General features: G+C 46.7%; 1 protein-coding gene across 1 annotated transcript in view; it reads left to right on the top strand.

Annotated features, from left to right (window-relative positions):
- NFATC3 (nuclear factor of activated T cells 3) overlaps positions 1–27,737 on the top strand; it is a 156,029-nt gene that overhangs the window by 38,337 nt on the left and 89,955 nt on the right. Inside the window, 1 exon segment of the mRNA XM_075940320.1 lies at positions 22,076–22,238. Within this exon segment, the coding sequence (XP_075796435.1) occupies positions 22,076–22,238 (163 nt within the window).

The following is a 27,737-nucleotide window of genomic DNA, read 5'->3' on the forward strand; positions in this document are numbered from 1 at the left end:
AACAGTTTTACCATCAGTGGTGTCTCATAACTACAGATAAATGGGTTCTGGATGTGATAAAGTTCGGGTACTGCATTCTCTTTCTATCTCCTCCCAAAACCCAACCACCTACCCCATCCCTCTTTAGGGACCCATCTCACGAGACTATTTTATGTCAAGAGATTGACCACTTCCTCTATATCAATGCAGTTGAAAGAGTACCACAACAATATCAAAACACTTTCTTCTTCTCCCGATATTTTCTCTCAGAAGTCAGGGGGCTGGAGACCCATTCTCGATCTCAGAGCTCTCAACAGATACGTCTTGTACCAATGTTTCAAGATGGTTACCCTCTCTACCATCATACCCTCCCTCAATAAAGATGATTGGCTGGCGACTCTCGACCTCCAAGACGCATACTTCCATGTGCCCATACTCCCCGTGCGCAGGAGGTACCTAAGATTCATAGCAGGGGGACAATATTTCCAGCATACAGTACTACCTTTCGGCCTATCCATGGTGCCAAGGTCTTTTCCAAGGTCTTGGTAGTTGTGGGGGCCCACCTGCGAAGACAGGGAGTGTCAATATCCGTATCTTGATGACTGCCTTATAAGGGATCTCAACTCGGCTGCATCCATGCTATCGCATCATTACTCCATCAGAGGTTCCTCACAATATTACAACTTCTACAACTTCACACATGTGTTAAGTATATTAAGTATTTCAGAAGAGTTGGCTGACTCTCTCTTTTAAGGTCCACTCCATGTATCTTACTTTAGTATATGACTGTGTTTTTCATATTTTAGTTTAAAAGTTATGAAAGGGTTTTCTAATGTGTATCCTATTTGAAAGTCCATCCTTTTTTGGGGGAGGGGGAGCTCAGTTTGGAAATTTCATGAAGGTGGTAAAAAATATGAGCCATTGGCTGAGAGTTCTCTTACCAAAACAGCCTTCTGGCTGGCTCAGTGACAATACTGGAGTGTAAGTGAGCGCATGGCTGATCTTCATCTTTGTGCTATTTTTCCTAAGGACAAGGTAGTTCTTTAACCAGATCCTTGATTCTTACCAATGTAGCGTCTGATGTTCACATTAATCAGGAAAAAGAGACTTTCCTTAAGCCACATGAAGGAAAACAGAACATGTCCTCATCGATGGGCTCTCACCTATTATTTGGACAGAACTAAGTTTTCATAAAACACTTAAAATATTCCATATGCAAAAACCAACATGGGGTATACAGTTTCTTTCCATATTATTTCCTAATGGATTAAATAATGTTTTGCTCACAGTAAATGCTAACAAAAGATCCTGTAGCTGTTCCAACTAAATCCTATTCCAATAGAAGTGTCGTTACTTCCTTTGCTTGTCTGAGGTAGGTACCAGTTGCTGAGAGATGCAGAGCTGCAGCCTGAACTTAGTGTGTACCTTCCTGAAGCACTGCTAGAGTTGACATAGGAAAGGCTGTGCTTCATCTTTTATACTAAATAGGATTCTGTTTCTGCCTCTAGTACTGCTTGTCAGTCTCTCTTAAAAGTGACAATATGCAGAGCCATTCAATGTAGTAGTTATGGTTATTTAACCTCTAACCAGAATTATTCATGGTAGCTCTGCATATTCCCCTTTCCCACCCTCCTTCCCTCTCTCTGCTAGTCTGTTGTTGTGTCTTTGGCTTTTTGGTGGAAGGAACTGAGATGGGGAGGGTGCTCTGCCTCATGTAGTCGTGGCTGCATTGGGTCAGGGATGCTGAGGAGAGGACAAGAACACTTGATGGCACAAGATAGTGTAGTATCCTATAAGTGTGAATATGCAGAGCCATCTCAAAGAACTTCAGTTACAAGAGAGCAAAATGAAATTACTTAATGTATGGAGTGTGTCTGTCCTTGGTATGGAAGACCTGATTTCCATTTGTAAGGTGTCTTTGGAAGAAGTTGGTAAATGGTTAATATTAGCAAAGTATATTTGATGTTGTAAATGTGCCCTTTGCTTAAAGTATATTGCAGAGTTGTAGTTGTGTTTCTCATTTAACCTGGGACCAAGTGGATGAGAGATCTTTTATTGGACCAACTTGGTGAAAAAGACAAGCTTTAGATTTTCACAGAACTACCCTTCAAGCTCTCTGAGAGCTTGAGGGCTTGTCTCTCTTTCACAGAGAAAAGTTGGTCCAATAAAAGACCTCCTTGTCTCTAACACCACAGCATAGAAAGTTAGCCCTTAGAAAACAAAATGCAGAATCCAAGATCTGAATACAGGCAGTCCCCGACTTACGTGGATCCGACTTACGTCCGATCCCTAGATACGAACGGGGTGAGGCAACTCCCACACATGAGCAGCAGCATTCCCGGGCCTCGCTCACCTGGGTCCTAGGATCCTCCTCCTCGGGCCGGCTCCGACTGGGGTCCCACAGAGCTGCCGGGCAGAGGAAAAGTGCCTCCCCACGCCCGCTGCCCCCCCCACCCTCCTGCGAGCAACAAGCTGCCCCCTCCCCTGAGCAACAGGCTGCCGAACAGACAAAAGCAGCCTCTCTGCCCCTCCTCCCCTCTATACTACATGCCGGGCTCCCGGAGCGCAGCAGCGTCCCCGGGGCTCGCTCACCTGGGTCCTAGAATCCACCTCCTCCTCCACTTCGGCCGGCTCCAACTGGCCTCTGCCTGCAGCAGCTGGCCACAGGGACAGGGATCCCGCAGAGCTGCCGGGCAGAGGAAAAGTGCCTCCCCACACCCGCTGCCTCTCCCTCCCCCCCGCGGCCTCGCATCCTGCACGCCTCCCCCCCTGCCAGCAACAGGCTGCCCCCTCCCCTGAGCAACAGGCTGCCGAACAGCAGACAAAAGCAGCCTCTCCGCCCCTCCTCCCCCATACATGCTGGGCTCCCTGGGCAAACAAAGACTCCACCAAAACAAACAAAGTGCTGGCCTCATTGTGTTAGCAAAAAAAGGACCCTCCTCCTAGAACCCTGGGTGGTGTGTGGAAATAAAGCTATTAGCTCAAAGCATGGTGCAGAGCTGTTTGGTATTTGATGAGTTACTCCTTTAGTCCTGAGTTTGTCACAGGGACAGAAATAGATGTGAAATCTTCTGAACAGGGGAACAGACAGCAAAACAAACATTAGAGGGGAGTTAACCTTTCCCTATGCTATCCAAAACTAAAAAAAATGTTTGGCTAGAGTTTCCCCTACAATATGTACCAGTTCCGACTTACATACAAATTCAACTTAAGAACAAACCTACAGTCTCTATCTTGTACGTAACCCGGGGACTGCCTGTATAATAAAGTAGACCATGTCAATCCTGGCTTTCTTGTCTAGTGGAGAGACTTCAAAGGCAAGTGTGAGTTATGCACTTAACTCCCTTAATTTTCAAGCATAACTGTGCTTTGTGCCTTTAAAAATCTTTCTGTCTTTCAGAAACATCAACTTCTAAGGACTGAACTTGTCATAGTTACAGATATCAGCATATTTTAAATACCAATTTATACAGAGGTGGCAGCAGCCCCTGTCCTCTGGGAGTCCGAGCTCTGTGCAGACAGAGGCTGCTGAGGGACTAAAGGGGAGGTTGCTGTGAAGCAGCCTGTTTAAAGGGGGAGCTTGCTTCCCCCCCCCCCCCGGAGACAGGGGGGGCTGCTGTTGCTGCAAAGCAGCCTCCCATGCCTTCTACCCCACTTCCCCTTCCTCCCCCCCATCTGTACTTCTGCCAGGGGTAACCAGCTTTTAAGAACCAGCTCCTGCTCCCCCCCGCTTGCTGCCTGTGATGGGAATAGTCGACTAGAGCAGTGGTTCCCAACCTTCTGGAGCTGCCGCGCATCCGGGGGTGAGGCCGCACACGCACTGCGTGCACGGAGCTGGATTGAGGGGGGGAATCTAGCTGGGCAGCTGCTCAGGGTGCCAACCTATGGAGAGCACCTGATGGGAGCTGTAAGGGGCACCACGCAGCGCCTCTTAGAGCTGCTATGAGGCGCTGTGCGCCTGGGACAGGGAGCTGCGCGGCGCCCCTTAGAGCTGCAATCAGGCGCCACATTGCCCAGTTGCATCTGTAAGGTGCACAGTGTGCTGGAGGGGCGCGGCCGCGCATTTGCCATGCACCCGGGAGCGAAGCTGTGCATGCGTCATGCACCTGCTGCCCAGGCCGCAGGAATGGCTCGAGCCGGTCCTGGCTGCATGCGCAAGGCTTGGGGCGCAAGAATGGCTTGGGCCGACCAGGGTCACTCAACGGGCGCACATAAATGCCCCGGCAGGTGCCATGGCGCCTGTGGGTACCACATTGGGGACCACTGGATTAGATTAACTGATAAGCCTAGTCTTATTGGTTAATCTAGTCCATTGGTTCTCAATGTGGGCCATATGGCTCCCCAGGGGGCCACGCCTTACTTCTAAGGGGTCATGTGGAAAAAAACGGAACATTAGGGGGACACAGTAAGTTTCTGAGGGGGCCACCCAAACTTAATTGCCAGGCGTATGATGAATGAGGCTCAGGAGGGGGCCCTGAGCAAAAACAGGTTGAGAAGCATTGTCAACTGCTCATTCACATTCCTAGTGAGTATCAGTACTGCATTTCCTTAGGATATTCCTTTTTAGGTACAGCACCTAATAATTGAAAATACTCTCCTTTATAGTTGGAATCTACAAGTTTTCTGCCCTCGAAACAATTAACTTAAAAAAAAACTTGGCTGACTACTAAAAGGATAACTCAACCCAGTGTAAGCGGTCCACTGTGATTCAGGCCAGAGTTCCTCAAAGTCAAAGCAAAAATGTAAAATGGCCTCTTTTAGCTTCCAAAAGGGAATTTAAGAATTGCCTGTGACTGTGGGATTTTCAGACATTTCTCTTAAAATATAGAAAATGTTTCTTCATATGGTGAAATAGCTCAGAATATGATGATTATGAAAAACAGACTTGAAATTTATCCGTATGTTTTTCCCTCTCGCTGGAATTCCATTAAAACAAAAGGGGGAAAAATAGGGTCAGAAGTAACATCTCTTAGAAAAATTTTTAATTGGTTTTAGGTAGCTAATACTTACCATAGGGCTCCTTCTGAAGGACACAATGAAGAAGGGATTCATGAAGCAAAATTTCCTATAATATCTTAATATTCAGATAGCTGCCTATTACCCTGTTACTTTGCATTTTAACTAAACCCAGATGTCTTGAATGAGCACACGCGTTTAATTTTACACAAGTTTATGAAATTTGTTGTTGAAAGTAAATATAGATGTGGCCTACTTACTGTCAGATGGGGTCTGACATCTTCACTGGCATTTTTAGCTGGCTTACTTGATCAAAGCTAGCTCAGGTAAGCCGACACGTGTTTCATTCACGTTTCCCAGTTGCACAGCAGACATACCTTTAAGCTGAGCTGCCAGGTCTAGTGTAGACCTGGCCTAAGGTACGCAACTCTAGCTATGTATTGTACTTGGAATTGGCTTATCTTAAACCGAGATTAGTGGCATTCCCACAACAGGTGGCCAATGGGAACAAACAGAGGCATAGCGAAGGGGGAGTAGGAGGGGCATTTGCCCCCAGGCGCCATGCTAGTGGGGTGCAGGGCTGGTATGGGACTGAGCGCATGCTGCTCTTGCAAGCTGCTGGCTAAGTGCTTCTGCTGGCTCTCTCCAAACTGCCACCTGGGTGGGAGGAGCAGTGGTTTGAAGAAAGGTATATTCCTCTGTGCCTGGCTGGGGGGAGGGGGAGGATTTGATTGGAGGAGTGCTCCTTCCCCCTGGCACTGGGGGAGGAGGGTGAGTGCAGCAGGGGAGGGGGGCTGGCTTTGGGGCAGGGGTGAATGCATTTGGGATGGGGGGGTACTGGAGGGGTTGGCTCTGGGGCAGGGATGGTTTGTACTTAAAAGTAATGCATGGGATCTTTTTTGGGGAAAAGGCAAAATACCACATTTATTGGTAATACACACACAGCAGTCACACTTATATGCATATAATACAGCACACACACACCCCAACCCCAACCCCATGTCTTGTTTTTACGAATAGCTGTTCCACCTAACTGCTGGCCAGATTAGTTAGGTGGGGGAAGGTTGGAGCCGGATCAATGCTCCCATGTTGACTGCAAGATGCTTTAGAGATGTATAGTGTCTTCCCTCTCATGCAGAGAGTCATTATATGCATATGCAGTTATTCATTTATGGCAGTGGTCCCCAACCTTTAGAGGCTCTCGGGCACCCGGGGGCATGCCGGGGGACGGGGATGCCCTTGCACCCGGCGCATGTGCCCCAGGGCCGGGGCTGAGGTTGACCTTGCGCTGTGGGGCCGGCGCCGCGTGCCGCACGCCCGCATGTTCCCCGGGGCTGGGGCCCAGGTTGTCGGCGGGCGTGCACAAATGCCCCGGCGGGCATGGCGCCCGCGGGCATCGCGTTGGGGACCACTGATCTATGGCACCTTCTTCTGGGTGGCTTTTTTTTAATGCTCTCCCATTCACCTTCAAAGAGGGACCTTCCAAAAGCAGGCACTTGCTGCTTACTTCCAAGGCATCCATAGGTCCAGCCTTCTTTCAGTGAGCCCACTTCACAGGTTCCATTGTTCTTATTCTTGAATCTGGCTTCCACCTTTCTTCAACCATTGCAAGTGCCCAGAGATGCTTTTCTTTCATGCTTTATCCATTCACACCTCATTCACTCAGCAGGACAATCAGTTTAGCAAAGGGGGGGGGGGGGCATAAAAATACTACAAGATACAAGGTTTCTATGGAAACAAACTAAAGACATATTACAAAACTAAAAACTTGATACAAAGTTAAAACTAAAAAATGAGAAAATGATTAGTATAGAGATTAATGAGATTTACCTATAGTTGGATTGGTAGGGAGCAGGCTAAGGTGCGTGGTCTGGGGAAGGGGTGTTGTATTGGCATGAGGGGTGCCTGGCTCTGGGGCAGAGGTGAGTGTATTGGGGTTACTTTTTTTTTTAAAATAAAAGATACTTTATAACAAAAGGAAAAACCTAAAAAAAATAATCTGGTAGCACTTTAAAGACTGACAAACGTAGATCAGGCATGTCAAACTTGAAGCCCTCTGAGGGCCACACAAATGAAAACTGATAGCTTTCAGGGACACCAAAGAGAATGTACTTCTGTAGGACAGTTGTAATTATTTATTATTATAGATTGTTTTAGGTATATTTTATAATATTTTTCAGGTTTTGTTTTAATATAATTCAATAATTTGGTGTGTACAATTATTTGCTCATATAAAATGATTTTTAATTTAAATATAAATTTAAGGTACTTGAAAAATTTTATGATACAAAACTTGTTTTATTAATGAAAGCAGGTATAGACCATGGTCAATCAAATAGAACAGGCTTTTGTGAAAATTTCAGATACTTTGTAAATCTGAAATTTTGCATAAAAATATAATTCATGCAATTGGAAAAATTGACACATTTACTGATATAAAATTAATATACATAAAATAGATTTTGATGACATAATCAGTGTGCTGTAGCTAAGGCAAGAAAAATTAAACTTACTTAACAAAAGTTTTTAATTGTAATGTCCTGTTGCTTCTGGTGTTGAATGCATATATAACTTTTCAGTCCAACGTTTCATCCAGCTTACTCCAGACATCATCAAGATAGTTCTACTATGATCTACTAACTGATCCAAGGATCTGTGGCTATTAGTAATGTTTGTGATTTTTTTCTTATGTTCTTATTTTTTGCTGACTTAGAAATAACAACAGATCCACAGTAACAAATGATTGGGGGGAGGGATGCAAATTTGGCCTTTGCCCCCAGGCACAAAACACCCTCACTTCGCCTCTGGGAACAAATGCTTCTGTTGGCTTTCCTTATTCCTTGTAAAAGGACGAATTCCAACGCCAGCGGGGGCGCCCTCTGAGCTCAACTTAGTGAATATTAACTGAGCTTCCTAAATCGAACTCCAAAATATGGATTATGGCAGCAGCGATCTTCCTTTTTCGTGTAGACAAAGCCTTAGGGTGCAGACTTGATTTTCTTAGCTAGAGTTATGGTTTCTGATGAAGTAGTGCAAAGTCAGTATTCCTAACTGAAAGACTTCTATTGTGATTATGCTGCAGGAGAAAAATATTTGGAGACCTTTTGGAAAGGAGGACAGTCTTGCATATTTTAGAAAGACCTCAAGAAATCATTGCTTTTAAGCAGACCAGAAAGAATCACTTAGACATTTTACAACTATTCTGTTTGTTTAAACAATAGACATTAGACCTTGTAATCTGAAACCTAAAAGACAGTTCAGGTCCTACTCCTTTTTTAATGTTTTAATTCCAACATAGTTGTTTGTAAAGTAGTAATAGTAACCAACAAAATCCTTAGACACCTGAAGAGATGTCATTTTCAAATGGAAACTCTTAAATACACTTTCCTGATCATTTCCACTGGTGCTAGTCTGTGATCAGTGACCTGAAGGAATGTATATTTTGTATTTCAGTTGATACCTCCCACAAAAAATTCCTAAAACTTGCTCATTAGCAGGGCTTGACAAGCGGCGATGAGCCCCGCTCGCCAGCCATGCGGTTTGGCATGCTGTGCATGCGCAGACCGCACTGCGCATGCACTGATTATGCTGCAGCGCCGTGCTGGCTTAAAATCTACTGGCCTTGGGCGAGTAGATTGACTAATTCATCGAGCCCTGCTTATTAGGACTTTTATAGGGTTGTACGGTTGATCTAGCTACTTCTCCATGGGCCTTTACAAAAATCCACATGGCATTGGATGCTGTATAGAGCCAGAACACTAATCTACTATGGCTTGTAAGGCAACCTGTTGATTTTGTGTAATTGGTCTGAAACTGCTAAGAACTAACTACCTTTAATTCTTTTTCTACTTGATTAGGTATAATGAGCAATAGCAATAATGAGCAGAGAGGTTCTTGGACCCAAAAACAAACTTGAAGTGGCCTCTCTGCCCCTCTTTAACAAATGTCAGGAAGCTGGAAGGAGGAAGTGTGAAGTAGAAAACCTTCAAATAGTGAGGAAGCCGCCTAGTTTGGGGAAAACAAGAGCCTTTGCTTGACATAGACTGGAGGAGAAGAGTGTTTCAAATTTGAAATGTCTACTGGCTGGAGACTGATCTGAAAATAGCTGAGCCCCCACAGCAGCAAGATCTAGGGACAGTATCTTGCTAGGAAAATCAATAGGAAAGAGGATAATAGTAGGACATTCAACAGCTTGCATTTTAATTTGTCCTACTGACAGCTTTGATTTCCTGTTGTTTGTATTTCATTGCTTCTCAGTTGTCCTTTTTTCTGATGAGTTCTCACTCATAATTGGTTAATCACTATGGTGCTTAACTACTGTTGTGCTCAAAACCCAGGGTAACATGTATTACAATATATTCAGAGAGAGATCTCATCAGTTTGTGTAACTTAAATTATTTTTAGTAATAGCATTTTTCTAATAGTTTCTAAAATTGTTTCAAAATAACCAAATGTTTCTTAGCGAGATTATCAGTGCTTTAATTTACTTAAACATATATCTGCCTTTGTGGAGAGTATTGGTCTCACTGGAAAACAGAAGCACCCAGTAAAATCTCTGTTAATCAAACTGGAGAAACTTTCCTCTTACAGACTCTTACTAGACTGCATCTATCTTGAACATCTAACTGCTACTGATACTACTGATACTGATACTACTACTAATTTAAGTAGTATCTTAAACATCTATAGGCACTGCCACTTTTGGACATGTTGAATGCTGGGGTGTGGGTGGGTTTGTTTGGATTTGTTAGACCAAATTCTCTGTGCTGCAATCTTCCTATATTGCAAACTATCAAAAAATTACTCCAGGGGATAAATTTTTTAAAGTGCACACTAAGTTTTCACCAAATAAGCAGATATTTACCTATATTTACCTATTGATTTGTTGAACTTTTGGTGAAACTGTACAATGCTGAAAGTGTCTTCAGGCTGTCTTCATCTTCAGAGGCTTTGGAAATCTGTACATTGATTTTTATGTAGCAGTTTTTTTTCTCATGCATTGAAAGAATACTCTGTTTTATACTTGAACTTGTTGACATTCATTTTTTTCCATAATCTGCCATGTTCAGTGTGGTAGCATTTACTTAAGGTAGAGGGAGCTCAAGCAAAACCTTTTTAAGTGTTGGAAAGCAAACAAAGTTCTGTGATTGGTGTCATCAGTAGGGACTTAAGCATTTCCATGGTTTTAGTGATGGATGCCTGATGGAGACTTAATGGCCTCTTTTATTTGCAACCTACCTGGAAATACTAAAATTTAAGCTTCCGGCATTCTGATTTGCCAGTATTGAAAACTTTGACAGCAAACAGTCCAAGACATGGTTTCCCAATCTATGGGTTGGGACCTCAAATATGGGTCACCATTATATTTCAAAAGGGTCGTCAAGTGGCTCTGCCCCCCCACCCCCACTGTTTTTGAATTGCCTTGGGTCACCAAGTCTTCCTGAGTTGTCAAAATGGGTCCCCGTCTGGAGAAGGTTGGGAACTGCTGGTCCAAGAGAAGTAGCAACTATGAAATTTAAATTGAGAAGGAGGCAGTTGAATTTTCTAGCTTTAGCATTGGTATCAAAACTTCCATATTTCAAAGATCAATATAACTTTATAAGTAGGACAAACAATGTTCAGCGCTTAAGTGTTTTTTATGGCCAACCTATTCTGCTATGTAGTTATTCAGTTCTTAAAAAAAAAAAAAAAAAAACCCTAATATGTCGTGGTAGCAAAACTTGCTGTGAAAATATATTTACAGACCACTGACTTTGAAGATAAGTGTCCACGTAAGTGAAATAAGCAAGTAAAATAAGTAAGTGAAATAAATAGTAAAATCTACAGTTAATGTTATTTGGCTATTTCGGCAGCACACTTCTGCCTCTGGTGAGCAGAGTTCCCTCTAAAACAGGGGTCTCCAAACTTTTCTGCCCAAGGGCCGCATTAACTATCAAACAGCAGTTCGGGGGCCGACTACACACTTGAGGTCCAAATAAAAAACAATCAAAACATGGATGTTGTTTTTAATTATTTATTTAATATTATTTTATTCAGTTATTATTTAATAACACATTGATACACTACACATGAACACCTGTATTAGTGTGAATGGTGAAATTGTTTCCTGGATGCCAAAATAGAGCCCAGCCCACTAGTGACCTCATGAGAGAGCTAGCCAATAGGATAAGAACGCACTGGCCAATAGGGAGCAATTGTCCACGCCAAGTCCCAACCCCTCTTGCTGTGAGGGACGCGCAGAGCCCGGGCTCGGCCGTCGGTCCGCAGGGCGTGTGGCCGTCCGTTGGCGGCTCCGATCCCCCGCACCCCTGACCGGGGAGTCTCGCTGCCCAGGGCAAGGGCTGCGCGGGTCCAGAGTCCCTCCTCCGTCCCGCTGGCTCCTCCGGCTTCCCTCTCCTGGCTGCCTGCCCAAAAGAAAGTGAGTGCCGGCCGCCCCTGTCCTTCCGGCCCCTCCCTCTTTTGAGCCGGCACGCATGGGGCGTGCCGCTCACCCTGGTGTCCCTGCCCCTTCTCTTCCTGGGTCCTGCCGCCTTCCTCGCCTGCCGCGCCTGCGGCTGTGCGCCCTCGCTCCCCTCCCCGTGGGCTTTCCCCTGGGCTCCGCTGCGCTATGCTGCTCGGCGCTTCTCCGGGGGAGGGGCTGTCAGTGTGGGGAGTTTCTTCCCCGCCCCAGCTCTGCGGCGCTGCGCCGCTCAGCGCTTCTCCAGGGGAGGGGCTGTTAGTGTGGGGAGTTTCTTCCCCGTCACAGTCTCCACGGGCCGGATGAGAGGGCCTCGCGGGCTGCATCCGGCCCGCGGGCCGTAGTTTGGAGACCCCTGCTCTAAAATTTTCCATCTGAGTGGAGTGAGTTTTGTCTTGTGCACCAGTATTAAGGTCATGTGCACTTTTTTGGATACATGCCACACTGGCACCCACCAGTGGTGCTGCTCCCTGAGACTTTCCCAGTGCAGAGAGCCCAGCTGTCCCTTGGCTGGGACCCTGAGCCCTGCTCCAATGCAGTGCTCCCTACCTCATGGGGAGAACATGAGAAAGCAATCCCTGGTGCAGCCTGTGTGCAGAGGAGGGGGTGCCCCAGGCTGCTCTCCACAACGCTGGCTGAAAGTCCCCACCTGGGGCAGAAGAAAGCTGATGTTAGTGCCCAGGGTTTACGAGGAATGGGGTACTGGGGTGGGGCAGCGATATGTGGGGATCCGGTAGGGGACTGAAGGGGGCAGTGGGCTCTGAGAGCGAGCTGGAGAGAAGAGGGATATGAGGGGACAACAGGGATGCAGGGGGTTCCATCCCCAGTAGCAGGCACACCGCAGCCCGGCTCCAGCTTTGGCAGCCTCCTGCTATGTGGCCTGCCCAGGGAGCAGCTGGGCATTTATCACGTGGCCCTAGCCACAGCTCCAGCCCTGGGGAAGAGGAAGGGCAGGGGCCAAGGCCATGGGGCAGGCTCCCCTGGGACAGGCTACATGGTGGCTGCTGGAGCAGGGGCCAAGTTTGCAGTACGGCTGCTTCTGGGGCCACAGCTGGGACAGCTACATGGCTTTTCCCACTGGGACAGCTGCACTGCAGTCCTGGCCTTGGCCCCGAAGCAGCTGGTCAGCCACCACTTGGCCCTGGCCTGGAGTTGGGGCCAGGGTCATGTGGCGGCTGCTGGAGCTGGAGCTCAAGCTGGGGTTTGACTGCTCCTGGTCCTGGTACTAGGACTAGGGCTGCGGTGCTGCTGTCCCCATGGGAACAACTATATTGTGACCCTGGCTCCAGGAACAGCCTTGCCACAGCCTCTGCTCCAGCTTCAGCACTGGGAATTTCAAAATTCCTGCATTCTTTGTTGGCATTTACTAGGTTGGTTCTGACTTGTGATCTTATTAGAATTTTATATGTAGATATGTGTATCTATTAATTAAAGGGATAAATATAAAGGATTTACCTCTTCACTGGTAAACTTAAGTGGCATGGGCAGCTTATTCTTCTCTGAGTGATTGTTCATGTGCATTCCAAAATGTACGATAGTAGGAAGATTTTCCCTAGTGGGTCAGCTGTGGTGCCCCCTGTAGTGATGCCTCCCAGCATTGTGTAAATATACCTCTGCCAACCTGACTGCCACATAGCTCATTCTTTCTACCAGAGATAGATGTTGGAGTTTCTGGTTTCTTGCTTTGCAAGTAATTGATCCCTAGCATTACAGACTTCAGTTATTCTTTGTAGTGTAGATTAGTTTCTTTTTTGCATTACATTCATAATATTTAGTCTAGGGAGGTTTTTCCCCTCCTATTATTTATGCTCCTGGGGTATGCAGCTGTCCCAGAGAGTCAAGCAGTGTTCGAAGTGTGGCAAGAATCTGCCTGGGGGGGATCCTCACACTGCCTGACTGAAGTGTTTTGGAGAGGGTTACCTTCAAGATAAGTATAGTCTCTGCATGGGATTTAAGCTACAGACTGGGGGGGGAGGGACTAGTAGCTTAAATTTATCCTCCTGGAGTCAGCACTTAAGACTCATCCAGCCACTGGTGCGTAGCATGCCGGCCTAAGTCTGGGAGGCTTCGGTACCCGTGACCAGAAGATTGCAGAGACCATCAGCATTGGTTTCCTGTGCAGAAGATTGGCTCGTCCTCCCAATATCAGTCCCATTCTCCAGTGGTACAGAAGAAGAGGACTGAGTTGGGTCAATTTCCCCCTCCAGTAGTTCTGGTAAGGCCCCGGAGTCGGTCTATACCACGCCCAGCCTACCTGAGTTAGGCCCTACAGTCCCAGCATCGTAGACTCTAGCTCCAAGGATGTGTGCCTGTGGTGATGGAGGAGGAGTTAGATCTTCCCTCCATGCCAGAAATGTTTGAGGCTGCATGGGGCCCCGTTGAACGTAGAGAACCGGCTCCATCTGAGGCGCATCTGCCTCTCTCTTCAGTGGCACCGCCTTTTGCACACTCCTTTTTGGCGCCGGTAGCTACAGCTAAAGTGGCCAATCTGGCATCGGGTCCAGCACCCACAGCACTGACTTAGGCCTGTCCTGTGCCTCCACTGCTTGCTCTGGTACCTGGGACATCTACTGCACCATAGCAATGTGCAAAATCCACTGTCATGAACATTGATGGATACTCCCCTTTTGTACTGATTGTAAGCACTATCTGGCTTAGCTCCTCCTTGGTTGTCATCAGAGTACACATCCAGAGTCCTGGAGCTCTTGGTAATGTTCCAACCCGATGGCACTGACATCTGTAGGTGCCTATGACACCAATGCAAGTCAGGCCTCCCCATGGCAGACACCCATCCAGTTGCTCTTTTCAGTCCTGTGGGCTTATTGCCAGACCAAAGAGAGCCCTGAGGCTACCTCAGTGGCACCTTCAACCTGGGCCTCATGATCTCTGCCTCATGGTCCCTGTGGGACAGAATGGGCATGCATCTGTTGTGGCCACATCTCCAGTAAGTCTTCCTAATCCTCTCAGGGGGATATCAAAGGGCACCTGGTGGGCCAGGATGATCCTGTCATCCTGGTGGCCTCATCCTCGCCAGATGAGGCAGTGGTGGGCATCTCCCTCTCCTTCCCTCGATGGATTCTAACGCTCACTAGGACCTCCAAACATTAGCCTCTTTTCCTGCCCTGCTAACTAGCCAGAATGAGTAGGAATGGTGTCCCTAGCCTCTGTCTGTGAAGCGCTGGAAATGGATGATAGGAGAGGGGTAAGTTGATGATTACCTGCTCTGTTCACTCCCTCTGAGGTATCAGGCATTGGCTACTGTTGGAAGACAGGATACTGGGCTAGATGGACCTTTGGTCTGACCAGAGTTTTTATGTTCTTATGACCTGCTCAAGGCTTCCTCCTCCTGGCAGAGGCGGTAGTCAGTCTGACCCAGTCATGCATGTCCTTTCACCCGAGGGTCTGGTGTGGGTGGCATTGCCTCTTATGAAGTCCATCTAGATCACCATGTGAAGGTGCCTTGACAGACCCCAGATTGGTGGGGATGGACATTGTGAACCACTATGAGCATCAAGGTCAGTCTGGTCCTGCCCCAAAGAATGAGGAGAATGATGCTGGACCTATTTGAGTGCAAGGTTTATTCATCTGGGGGGCTTCAGGTGTGGGTCTCGAGCCAATAGGCACTCCTCATTCACTGTACTTTTAACTCAGGGGTGGGGAACCTGAGGGCCCAGAGGAGGTTTCTCAGGAGTTCAGGGGTAGGGGTCCCAGTACTTCCTTAATCTGAAGGCTAAGAGGGGCCTGCACCCCGTCTTAGAACTCAGAACAAGCTCATAAAAAGGCTCAAGTTTTACATGGTATCTTTTGGCCTCATTTGTCCTCTCTAAGGATCTAGGAGACTATTTCAAGAATGCGTATTTTTATATTTCCATCATTCTGGACCACCCTTGTTTCCTGGGTCTTATCCTCAAAGTGCCAAAATCACTCTTATTCCCACTCAAAGTCAAGTTCATTAGGGCCTTTCTCTATTCCACTCAAATGATAGCCACCTTACCCAAGACCCAATTCCAGGTCATGGGCAGCAGCATCACAGGGCTTGAACAAAGCCTGACCACTACCATGCACAACTGCATGAGGCTTCTAGGGTACATGGTCTCCTGCATCATGCTCATCTTTACTTCCACCCACTCCAGGCATGGCTAGTGTCGATGTTCAAGATCTCCCAAGACTCTTTTGACTGACTGATCGCTTCACCACCACCACCAGCAGCTCTGCATTCCCTCAACTGGTGGCTACAGCCTCAGGTATTGTGCCTAGGGGTCCCTTTTACCAGACTGCAGCTGGAGATCTTTCTGGTAATAGACATCTCAGACACTGCTTGGAGGATGTTGCTAAACAATCCACACACACTGCCTATAGTTACACATAGGACTTGTGTTTCATATCCAAGTCAGGGAGCTTAAGACAGTTTGTCCTGCAGGTGGGGCAGGAACACCTGGCAAGTAAGACAAATACATTATGATGATGACCAGTGTCCCCTCTAACCTTTATATCCTTGGATGAATTTTCTTTTGGGAAGTTTGAAATTTTTTCTTGTGCTGCATCAGTATTGAGGTTGTGTGTGATGTGCACCACCAGTACAAATAAAATACCTATAAATATGTTTTAAATGAGTTTACAGATACGGAAGAAAAAATAAAATAATTAAGGAACAATGCTTAGGATGTTTATTTAAAAATCAAATAAAATTATCATTAATCTTGGAGTATATGTATTATCATCCTTTCTAACAACTCAAGCTAGTATACACTCTAGAATGGGGCATAATATGGCCATTAAGTGAAAGCATAAAAAACATGCTTTCAGCACTCAAAAAAAATTCTGTTAAGAATCCTTTTCTTTCCTACCTTAAGCCATTAACACTTCTGTAAACTTTGTTTGAAATGTAATCATGCAAATTTCATGAGCTAGTCCTTTTGCTCCAGTATATGCTTCACTTAAAGCCTGAATCCTTACAATGGAATAACACCAAAACAAATGAACTCAGATCCTGCATTAAGATCTATTAATTATTAATGCACTCTCTCTGCCCTCCTTACTTCTCTCCTTTGGATTTGTCTCCCTCCAAACTACATTTTAGCCCAAGTTTTCTAACACAGTAGTTCCCACTGCACACCAGCAAACCCATTCACAAACTTTTGGCGGAGCAGGATGATAATATGCGAATAATGAATGTGCAAAGAAAATGTTACCAGTCTGCCAAAAGTCCCAGCCCCCAGAGCTACCATGAGCAGCCAGCTTCAACTCCAGCAGTTGCCTTGGGGTGGGCAGATGCCCAGTTAAAACTGGCTGTTCTCAGCGGCTCTGGGGGCCGGGGTACGAAGCTAATACAGGTGTACTCCAGCCCCAGAGCTCCCCAATGCCAGCCCTAACCCCTAGAGCAGTGTTTCTCAATTTTATTTGGCCACGGAACCCCTAGAGTTGCTGCATTTTGTTGAGCAAAAAAAAAAAAAACCCTCGCCATGGCTCTGTCTCTTTAACAGGGGGCGGGAGAGTGCCAGATCTTCGCGCAACCCTTGCTTTCGCTTTGCGGATCCCCAGGGTTTCCCAGAGCACCATTTGGGAAACACTGCCCTAGAGCCTCCCACGCCTCCACTATCCCCCAGTGCCAGCCACTGACCCGAGTGTCCCCTGAACCCAAACCTCCTTGCTAGCCTCTCACCCTTAGAGCACCCCAATTCCAACCCTCCATAACAAATGCTTGTGTTAGCCCCCATCCCTTAGTCACCACCACCAGAGCCCCCAAGCACTAGACCCACCCCTGGAGCCCCCAGTACCTGCCCCACTGCTCTTGTGTAGTCCTGCACTACCTCCCAAGCTGCCAGCTGAGCACTGCTGTCCAGGTCAGAGCTGCTTTAAGGCTGCTGTGCAGGGTTCTGCATGACCCTTCTGCTGCGCAGCGAAACCACTCTTCTGCATCTGGGAAGAGACCCCCCCCCCTCTACCTGGCATTGGTTGGCTGAGTGGGGGGGCAAAACACGCCTCTCCCAACAGCCGCAGTGGGAGGGGAGGTGCTGGGCTAGGTACCCCAACCCTGGCCCCCAGAGCCACTGCAGCCAAGAAGCTAGCTGTTCACAGCCTGGCACTGCGCCATGGACCGACAGTTGGGAACTGCTGTTCTAACATCTTTGGGCAGATGGCCACCTGCTAACAAACTTATGACCAATCAAGCACTTTATCTTTCCTTCCTGATACTAGGTGAAAAATATTTTAGTCTAAAACTGCAGGATATTCACTGTTTTGTGTTTGCTCTATAAGTCTAACCATGGAAAATATCAGCATGCTACATTATCCTTTCCCACACTTCCATCATATTTTTCCGGGCATATTTCAGATCTTGTAATTGTTACCAATCAGTTGATGATTAATATCAACTCCTCCTTACTCCCTTTTCTTGTTGAGTCTGGAAGATGTACTTGGACTAAGCTCCCTCTGTTGCATTAATGAGACAAAGGAGTTTCCCCAGCAGCACCCTCTCCCCCATACAACCACATGCCTCAGCATAACCCACCTGAAATTTTGGCATCCCTTCCCCCTCCCACCCAAGAGAAAGTCCTATGTTACTCCTTTGCACCAGAAGCTGCTGTGCTGAGGCAGAGGGTCTGACTCTTGCTGCAGTCCAGATGTCCCAAACAAACTCCTCTCCCCTCTCCCCCCAGCCAATCTCACCACACAGATGCTCAGGGCTTGACAAATCGTTTATCTACTTGCCAGTGGTGAGTAGATTTCAGCCAGTCACCCTGTTCACTAGTGGTTCGCGCATGTGCAGTGCGGGTCTCATGCATGCGCGGTGCGGGGCTGGCGAGTGGTTTTTGCTGCAGCTTGTCAAGCCCTGCAGATGCTCACACTTCCCACCCACCCCCTGTTTCCCCTATCTACTCCTGTGCTCCTCCTGACTCCTGCCCAGCTGGGGGCTGGCAGAGATTTCTGTCTCTGAGTTGCAGACATCTGCAGCTGAAGCCTAGCTATGATTCAGAGGACATATCACAAAATCTCCCTCTCCCTCTCCACCACATACACACACCTCACCAATGCCAGCATCTGCCAACTCCCCATAACTCCCATCTACCCCATGCAGTCTTTGAGGAGGGTACTGGGTTTCTCACACAAGATGCTGTAATCCTAAGGAGTCTCGTCTCCTCCTCTCCTGGCTGTTGCAGCCCAGCTGGGAGATGGGATGCCCCAAACTCCCCTTCCCTCTCATTTCTCCCCCCCCCCTCCCCCCAGCCACTTACTCCCTCTCTCCTTTTGTCCCCTTTCTACCATCTGGGAGAGACTCACGGCTCCATCTTCAGCAGGGAGCTGCTGCTGTAGCTGAGAGAGAAGTGCCTCTCCCCTAGCCAGGCAGCTCCGTTCATGACAGCCCTGAGCATCTGGGCAGGGCATATTAAGCAGCTGCTACCATGCAGCCTTAAGGGAACCTTCGTGAGGATGGACAACACCACAGCAATATCAATTGACAGGATGGTGCTTGCACTGCTCCCCTGTGCCAGAAAGCCATCGCCCTATGGGACCTTTGCATTTGTCACAACCTTTACCTCCATACCTCCCAGGAATGCAGGACATCCTAGTGGGAAGTCTCAGCTAGTCCTTTCAATCCCAGGAGTAGTCCCTTAGGGGAGATGTTTTCCACTAATGGGGTCATCCCCAGGTGGACCTGTGTGTGACCTTCCTCAACAACGTGCTTGAAGTTCTGCTTCTTTCAGGACTACAGCCAGGAATCCATTTCAGATGCTTTCCACCAGTCATGGATGGAGCCAGGCCTTCTATGCATTTCCCCTTGTTCCGTTAATACCCAGCCCTTCTCAAAATTTGGCAGGATAAGCCTAATTCTTGTACAAAGTAACCATCCTGACGGGTATCAGAGCTGCAGGCCCTTATCTCTGAGCCTCCATACACTGTTTTAAAAGGATACGGTGTAGCTGTACCCGCATCTTGTCTTTCTGCTGAAGCTGTTGTTGCCTTTTCAAATCATTCAGGACACTTTTCTCCCTGTTTTTTCCCCAAAACCCTTGCCATGAACAGGGATAGAGCATTGCACTCCCTGGACATAGGATGTGTGCACCAAACCATTCCGTAGGGCCTATCGTCCTGTATGTATCAAGTTTTGCTTTGTTTTACTATCACTTGGCTAAGGTGCCAGCTCCACCATTCAGGATACATTCCATCAGGTACAAGCATCTTCAGCAGCCCTTCTGCCACAGGTTTCTGTTCAGGGTATCTGCAGGGTACCTGTGTGATCATCCAGGCACATCTCCATGGCTCATTATGCCATCACCCAGCAGACACAGGATGATGCTGCGATCAGCAGAGCTGTCCTGCACTCAGTAGCAAGTTGAGGTCTGACCCCTTCACCGTACAAACTGATGGTAAGTCACATATTGGAATGCATGTGAGCAATCACTTGAAGAAAGAATAGTTACTTTACCTTTTTGTAACTTATTCTTTGAGATGTGTTGCTCATGTCCATTCCAGACTTTCCCTCTCCTCTCTGATGCTCCAGCAACAAGGAACTAAGCTGGAGTCGTGTGTGTATCTATATGTCTATACATAAAAAACTCAAGGGGCATCACCATGAGGCAGCTGCTAAGGAAACTCTTCCGGTGATCATGCACACAGTGCATATACAGATACATATTGGAATGAATATGATCTGGAGCATTGCCAGCAGGTCCAGAAATGTCATTATTCCCCTTTATTCATCTTTGGTGAGGCCACATCTGGAGAATTGTGTCCAGTTCTGGGCCCCCCCACTACAAAAAGGATGTGGATGCATTGGAGAGGGTCCAGCGAAGGGCAACCAAAATGATTAGGGGGTTGGAGCATATTACTTATGAGGAGAGGCTGAGGGACTTGGGGCTGTTTAGTCTGCACAAGCGAAGAGTGAGGGGGGATTTGATAGCAGCCTTCAACTTCCTGAAGGGAGGTTCCAAAGAGGATGGAGAGAGGCTGTTCTCAGTAGTGACAGATGGCAGAACCAGGAGCAATGGTCTCAAGTTGTGGTGGGAGAGGTCCAGGTTGGATATTAGGAAAAACTATTTCACGAGGAGGGTAGTGAAATACTGGAATGGGTTACCTAGGGAAGTAGTGGAGTCTCCATCCCTAGAGGTGTTTAAGTCTTGGCTTGACAAAGCCCTGGCCGGGTTGATTTAGTTGGGATTGGTCCTGCCTAGAGCAGGGGGCTGGACTTGATGACCTTCTGAGGTCTCTTCCAGTTCTGTGATTCTATGATCTTCAAGAACAACAGTTACAAATAAGTAATTGTTCTTTTCTCAAGCCTTTACTGATTTTTATTACACGTACATGCTCGCTGGGAGTGGCTTTATTGCTATGTATAATGGATAGCTAATTTAATCATATGCCTTGATCATATTTGTTTAATCCAAAAGCCCTGCACCCTTTTGCACCAAGTCTTTCCACTAAACTTGGGCAACTCTTGTTTCCTTAAGATGTGGGTATGAAATCTTTTTTTAATCCAGCATCATTGAGCGACAGGGGAAAAAAAATCATGAACCACACCCAGACCATAGGGGAGCTCAAAGCCTTGCAGCACTCTGGCTTCCTGCAGTGGGGTCAGCTGGTACTGGCAGCTACTCCCCCATAGCGGATTATGGTGGGGCTGGACATGCGGGAGTTGGGGGAGGGAGGGGGTGCAGGAAGAGGTGAGGGTGCAGGCTCTGGGGTGTGGGGATGAAGGGTTTGGGGTGCAGGAGAGGGCTCTATACAAGGCTGGATTAAGCGGGGAGGGCTAGCTGGGCAGCTGTCTGGGATGCCAACCTATGTGGGGCGGTTGATGGCAGCTGTAAGGGGTGCTGCGTGCCGCCCCTTAGAGCTGCAATAAGGTGCAGCGCCCGATCGCAGCTGTAAGGTACACAGCGTGCCGGAGGGTGCAGCTGCGTGTGCGTCGTGCGCCATGGGGTGGAGCTGCGCATGCGTTGTGTGCCCGCTGCCTGGGGCACAGGAATGGCTCGAGCCGGGCCTGGCTCTATATGGTGCATGCTGCCCATGCCTACAGGCTTTGCTCTGTCAGCTCCCATTGGCTGTACTTCCCAATGGAAGTTGCAGAGCTGGCACTGGGGTGGGGAAGCATGCAGAGAGGTTCCCTGATCACCTCACCCCTAGGGCCCACAGGGACATACTAAGGCTTCCAGTCCATGGTGTGGAGATTTGCAGGGGTCCAGATGAAATTAAGCAGCAGATGCAAGGTGGGGTACCTTCACTCAGACATTCAAGATAGTAATTTTTCACTTAAGGTACATCTACATTTGCTCCCTAGTTCGGACTAGGGATGCAAATGCAGACAAGCGAAGTAGCTAATGAAGCTGGGAGTTAAATATCCCGTGCTCCATGGCTGCACGCTAGTTCGAATCACAGCTGATTTGAACCAGGAAGTGCACGCTGGGACGTGTTAGTTCGAACCAAAGCCCTTGGTTCGAACTAACGTCACTCCTCAAAAAATCCCCGAAGAAACAAATTTAAATTAAGTTTTGAATAAACATGTATAAAGTACTTCAAGCAGAATTTTTACTTATAAGTAGAAGTAAAGTGTAAAGCTAGCCATTTTCATTAAAAAAGGTAAATATAGTATAAAATGTGTGTGAGGGGTGGTGTAGTTATTTTGACTCTACACTCTGGCTAGGTAGCATGGGTCACTTAAATTTGCTGTGCATTTCTTGTTTTCAGCACATCGTCATTACCACCACTAGACTGGCCTTTACCAAGTCATTATGGACAATGTGAACTGAAAATAGATGTACAGCCTAAAACTCACCATAGAGCTCATTATGAAACGGAAGGCAGTAGGGGAGCAGTAAAAGCGTCTACTGGAGGACACCCGGTAGTGAAGGTATGTTTTCTTTTAAATTTTTATGTAAACGTTGTGACTATGAATTATAACTAGTTCGTTGTGAAACCTATTATGATCATGACTAGATGGGACATCTCTATAGAATAGTCATTGCTCCAATATAATTTCTTAAATACGTTTTTATAGTTGTAAAATTTATGCAACAATTTGAGCATATAATTAATTCTACTGTATATTATTGGCTTTTCACTCATTTCATCACAGTATACATAATTTCTTCCACTCTATCTGAAAGGAAATTAAACAAAAAAGTAGGATTACAGCAATGTTCCTTCTAATTTTTCCATCCATGGTCAGATTTTTTCCCATACATGTGCAGAATACATTTTATATGCAAAAAGATTTGTGTAAATGTCCACCACCAATCAAAACAAAGTGCACCAGTGGGCACTCTGTTAATCAGTGGATGGGTATCTGAATCTCTCCTAAGTGGCTGTACAGGTGCACATCTTACAGGAAACACTGGATTTCAGCATGATAAATTACATATGCTCAGTAGTATAAAGGTCTAATTTCTGTACCTCTCAAGAATGCTTTAACATCACAAAATTAGCTATACTATTATTAACTGCATGTAATTAGCGGATTATATTGTCTAAAGATCAAGGATACATTTCTGAACTTGAAGGCTGGTGTATGCCAAACATGGTTTTGTTGTATCACAGTTTATATAAAACACTGTGAGGTACTTCAGCTAGATGATTGGTAAGTTTAATTGCAGAGAACTAGAGATCAAAACATTTTAAAATTAAGTTCTTAGACTTGCTTTTTATCTTGTTGTAAACGAATTAGGTTTTGCTGCTGTTGGGGAAGGAAGCTCATACATGCAGCTGCTTGCTCTTCTCTCTCCCACTGGGAAGCTTTACATCAGTGACTTTCAAAAGTGGCTATTAAACAGTGAGAGAGAGCAAAAGAAGACTTACTAAAGTCAACCCTAGTGCAATTCTTTCGGTCTTTTGTGACGGGTGCCTGCCACTTGTTCACTTCTGTTGCCCAAACAATCGAGCAAGTACTTTTAAGACAGCCTGATTCAATCTTTATTCCACAGAAAAATCAGAAATGTAGACTTTGGTTCATGGTCTTCCAGCAGTACATCATGTGGAATCCCATTTTGTCTACCAGTAAATGACGCTGGGGGCTGGTCTAAACTATGAGCTTAATTGATGTATTCAGCATTAGGTTGAATTTGTGTTCTTTCAGAGTTCCTGCAGAGTTCCTTCCGTTGACCTAAAGGGTTTTTTAAATTGATGACTATACTTCATCTGAATGAGTGGAGTAAAGCCAAAGTCGACATGCGTGGCTCGAATTAAGGACAGTGTAAACACTATGTATTGTAATTTGAAGTTACTGGCCTCCAGGTGATGACCCAGGCCTGGTCTACACTAGAAATTTAAGTTAAACTTTAACCACATTGGGTCTATTTTCTAAACAATGAGTCCACACCATCAAGTTCATTCCATTGACTTTAAGGGCCATTAAAACTGATGTTGGTAGTTCTGCTTTACATGAGAAATAACAATAAATTTGAACTGGCATGGTTGACTTTAGCATAGTGCAGACACGGCACTGGGAAAATCAGCATTCTTGGCCTCTGGCAGGCCGTGACCACTCTGGCCAGGACTTGAATTCTTCTGTGGTTCAGGTGGATAGGAAAAGCCCCAGGAAATCTTGAATCCTGAGTGGTAAGCAGACCTCAGAACAGGCAGCAAGCATTCCTGACTGTGAATCCCCAGGGTTGCAAACAAGTACCAGCATGGATTGTGCAGGAGATCCTGGACATCATTGATGGCGTGGAGGGGAGTGGAATTTGTCAGGCAAAACTATAAAGCAGCAAAAGAAATGCTGATATATATGTGAAGATTGCACAGGTGAAGGAAGGATATGCCAGTGATGCCCAGCAGTGCCACATAAACATAAAGCAACTCAGGCAGATGTACCAGAAGACAAAGGTGGCAAATGGATGGTTTGGGTCAGCACCACAAATATACTGATCCTATGAGCAGACCAGTTTCCCAAGCCAGTCCATGCATTTTTCCCAAGAGACTCTTCTGGCACTCTTGGGCAATAGCGTGGAGGACAGTGAGAAGGAGAATGGTCAGCAGGAGAGTGGAGCATCCTATCTCATTGACAGCCAGGATCTTTTTATAACTTTAGAGCCAATTCTCTACTCCCAGGATGTGTTGCTGCCGAGCCCTGATGACAGGGCTCTTATGGTGAGTACACATTTTTAATCATGCTACAAGTGGGTTGAGTCATTTGGGTGTCATCTGTAGTACCTATGCCTACAGTTAGGGCCCCCGAAACAATTTAACATGTCTGGAGATGGAGCAGGAATCCTCCTTGCACATCCTCATAAAGCTCTCCAAGTCACCCTGTTTCAGTCCAATTCCACAAGCCAAATACACAGAGAAGGGTTGGAACATAACTTCATTTACTGGTTTAATTCTTATGCAAATGGAATGAACAGGGACATCCGCTGGCTTGCACACTACCTTACACATTCTAATGATTTAACCAACCTAGAGCCTATAAGCTGTGGTGTCTTGCCTTAATCTTTGTATTCATGCCTGTCAGAGTAAAAAGCAATTTGCATATATATTTGCATTTATATGTAACCACACTTAAATTGTGGCCCTTGGCATGTGCTTAGAGTAACATTGAGGCCCCCGATCTAAAACAATTCTAGGAGTTGTTTAAATGAGTGGTTAATGCACAAGAGCTAGACTTACAAGAAGCGCAGGAGAAGCATCATAGGCGCCTCTGCATCCTACAGCCATCACCATCATTGAAAATAGTCCTCCCTATGGATGAAGCCATTCTCGACTTGGCAGATGCCACCTGGCAGACACCTGCTTCTGTCACTCCCACTAATAACAGAGCAGACAGAAAATACTTTGCCCCTGCCAAAGGGTTGAACAGTCTCTTTTCACATGCCACTCCAAACTTCTTAGTAGTAGACTCAGCCCATCACAGAGCCAAATATCCCAAAATTCAGGACCACTCCTCAGGATAAGGACTGTAAGCGGCTCGACTTATTGGCCAGAAAAGTCTACTCCTTTGCCATTCTACAACTGCGGGTAGCCAATCATTTGTCACTCCTTGCTGACTTTGACTATGCCAACTATTCAAAGTTACAAGACCTCATACATTTCCTCCCAGAACGGAAATGGCCCCAACTTCAGAGCATAATTCAAGAGGGCCACACCATCATCCACACAAGACTACAAGTGGCTTTAGATGTCACAGACTCTGCCGCCTACAGCACTGCCATAGCAGTTGTAATGCACAGAGTCTCGTGGTGCCATGCCTCAGGGATACTCAGGGAGTTGCAACTCAAAGTGGAGGATTTACCCTTTGATAAAACCAATTTATGTGCTAGCAAAACTGATGAGATCCTGCACTCCATGAAAGATTCTTGAATTGACCCTAATAACATTGGGTATGTACACACCGCAGAACAAACATTGTCCTAGGCCTAGGGAGTCATACAGCAGAAGTGAAGACCACACCACCACCAGCAGTCTAATCTGAACGAACCATCTACATCGAAACAGCACATTTGAAGTTTTGCTCGAGAGTTCGAGCAACATCCCTGCCATACCGTCGCCTGCACCATCCAGTCTCCAATTTATCCACTGGCTACAGTCTTTTTCCCAGCAATGGACCAAAATAACATCCGACTGGTGGGTTTTAGAGATCATTAGTCTGGGCTACTGCATTCCTTTTACATCCATTCCCTCTTCCCCTTCCCGTCCCTCTTCAGCAACCACCTGACATGGCAACCTCCTAAAACTAGAGGTTCCACATCTACAAATTGGGGCCATAAAACCAATTCCACCAGCCTATCAAGAAAGAGGGTTTTGCTCAAAATACTTCCTCACACAGAAGAAGACCAGGGAGTGGGATGGGATGGAGGAGACCCATACTAGATCTCAGAAAGCTCAACAAGTACGTAACATACCGAAGGTTCAGGATGGTCATGCTAGTAACCATCATACTGGCATTAGACAGAGGAGATTGGTTCTCAGCCCTCGATCTCCAAGATGCTTGCTTCCATATAATGATCCACTATCTACTCCTCTGTAGGACCTTAGTTATGTCCTTGAGAGTCTCACAAAGCTGCCCTTTGAACCACTCACAACATGTTCATGGCTACGTCTCTCAATGACCTTTCTAGTAGCCATCCTTTTTCAGCAGATGGGTAGGAGAAATTGCAACTTTGAGGGCAGATCCCCCTTACACAATCTTCAGCAAAGACAGGGTATCACTCAACCTCACCCAAATTCCTCCCAAAAGTCCCCCCACCTTTCCATATTAATGAAACAATTGACTTACCTGCATTCTGTCCAAAGCTGCATGACAACGCCATCTGTCAAGGCTGTTCCCCACTCTGGTATGATGAATGCAGAGGTGGGGGTCCACAAGAGCACTCCAAAACCTTGCCTCTACAGGCTCTGGTATAAAAAGTTCCTCCTGAAGTCCTAATACCCAGTTTTGGTGAATCCGCTGCCACTCTCAAGTGCTTTTGAATCCACAAACGGGTAGACACTTGAAACCAACCCCAGGATACCACAAGCTTTTTTCCCCAGAAGAGCTTGAAAAAAGCAAGAGAAAAACAAGGTGCTGTCTGTGGTAGCGGACCCTGCATTCAGTCACTCCTGAGAAGACCCCTGCCACACTGCACTGCTGTCACTGTATTAGGGACTCCAGCGCAGAGTGCCAGGTGGGAACTGGCGAGGGGAGCCAGTATAAAAACCAGCTCCCCTTGTGGACTGGCTTCCTATTGCTCTGCACTGCTGCCTGTGAAAAAAAGGCAGCAGTGGGGGGTGGCAGCAGCCCCTGCCTAAGGGGTGGTCTGAATTCCTGCACTCAGCGAGAGCCGGAACTGAGCTGGGCTGCCTGCCCGCCCAGCTCCTAATACACTTTAAATACAGAGCCACAGTGAGTGTAGGTCCTGGGCCCATTGCAAGCCAGGACTGAGCTGGGCTGCTGGCCAGCCTGTTAAAAAAATTACTAATGGGGGTAATGCGTGTAGTCTATAGCATTAACCGATAAACTTTGCTTATCGGTTAATTGACTACCCTTTTACATCCCTAGATGTGTGCTCTGTCTATTGCCCCACCACATTTAGGGAACCCCATCACAGCGAAGCCCTCCTCTGTCTTGCATTTTTTCCCCCAGAGTCAGTACCCTCTGTAGTAGAAGGATATTGATTTCCAACTGATCAGTATAACTGTCTGGCATTGCAAGCTTCCCCAGGGCTATTGCCACGTGCTTCTGAACTGTCAGAGCCTGTCTCATTCTGGTATTAGTATGGTTCCAGGGCAGGGGAAAGCAATTCACAAAGTTCCATGATAGTGGCCTTACATATGCAAAAGTTTTGTGGTCACTGTGGATCATCCCATAGCCACGTAACTATGCAGTCCCACCAGTCTGTGCTTATCTCCAGAACCAGCACTCCACTGTCAGGATGATTGA

This window comes from Pelodiscus sinensis, chromosome 12 (assembly GCF_049634645.1).
Source record: "Pelodiscus sinensis isolate JC-2024 chromosome 12, ASM4963464v1, whole genome shotgun sequence".
Lineage (NCBI taxonomy): Eukaryota > Metazoa > Chordata > Testudines > Trionychidae > Pelodiscus > Pelodiscus sinensis.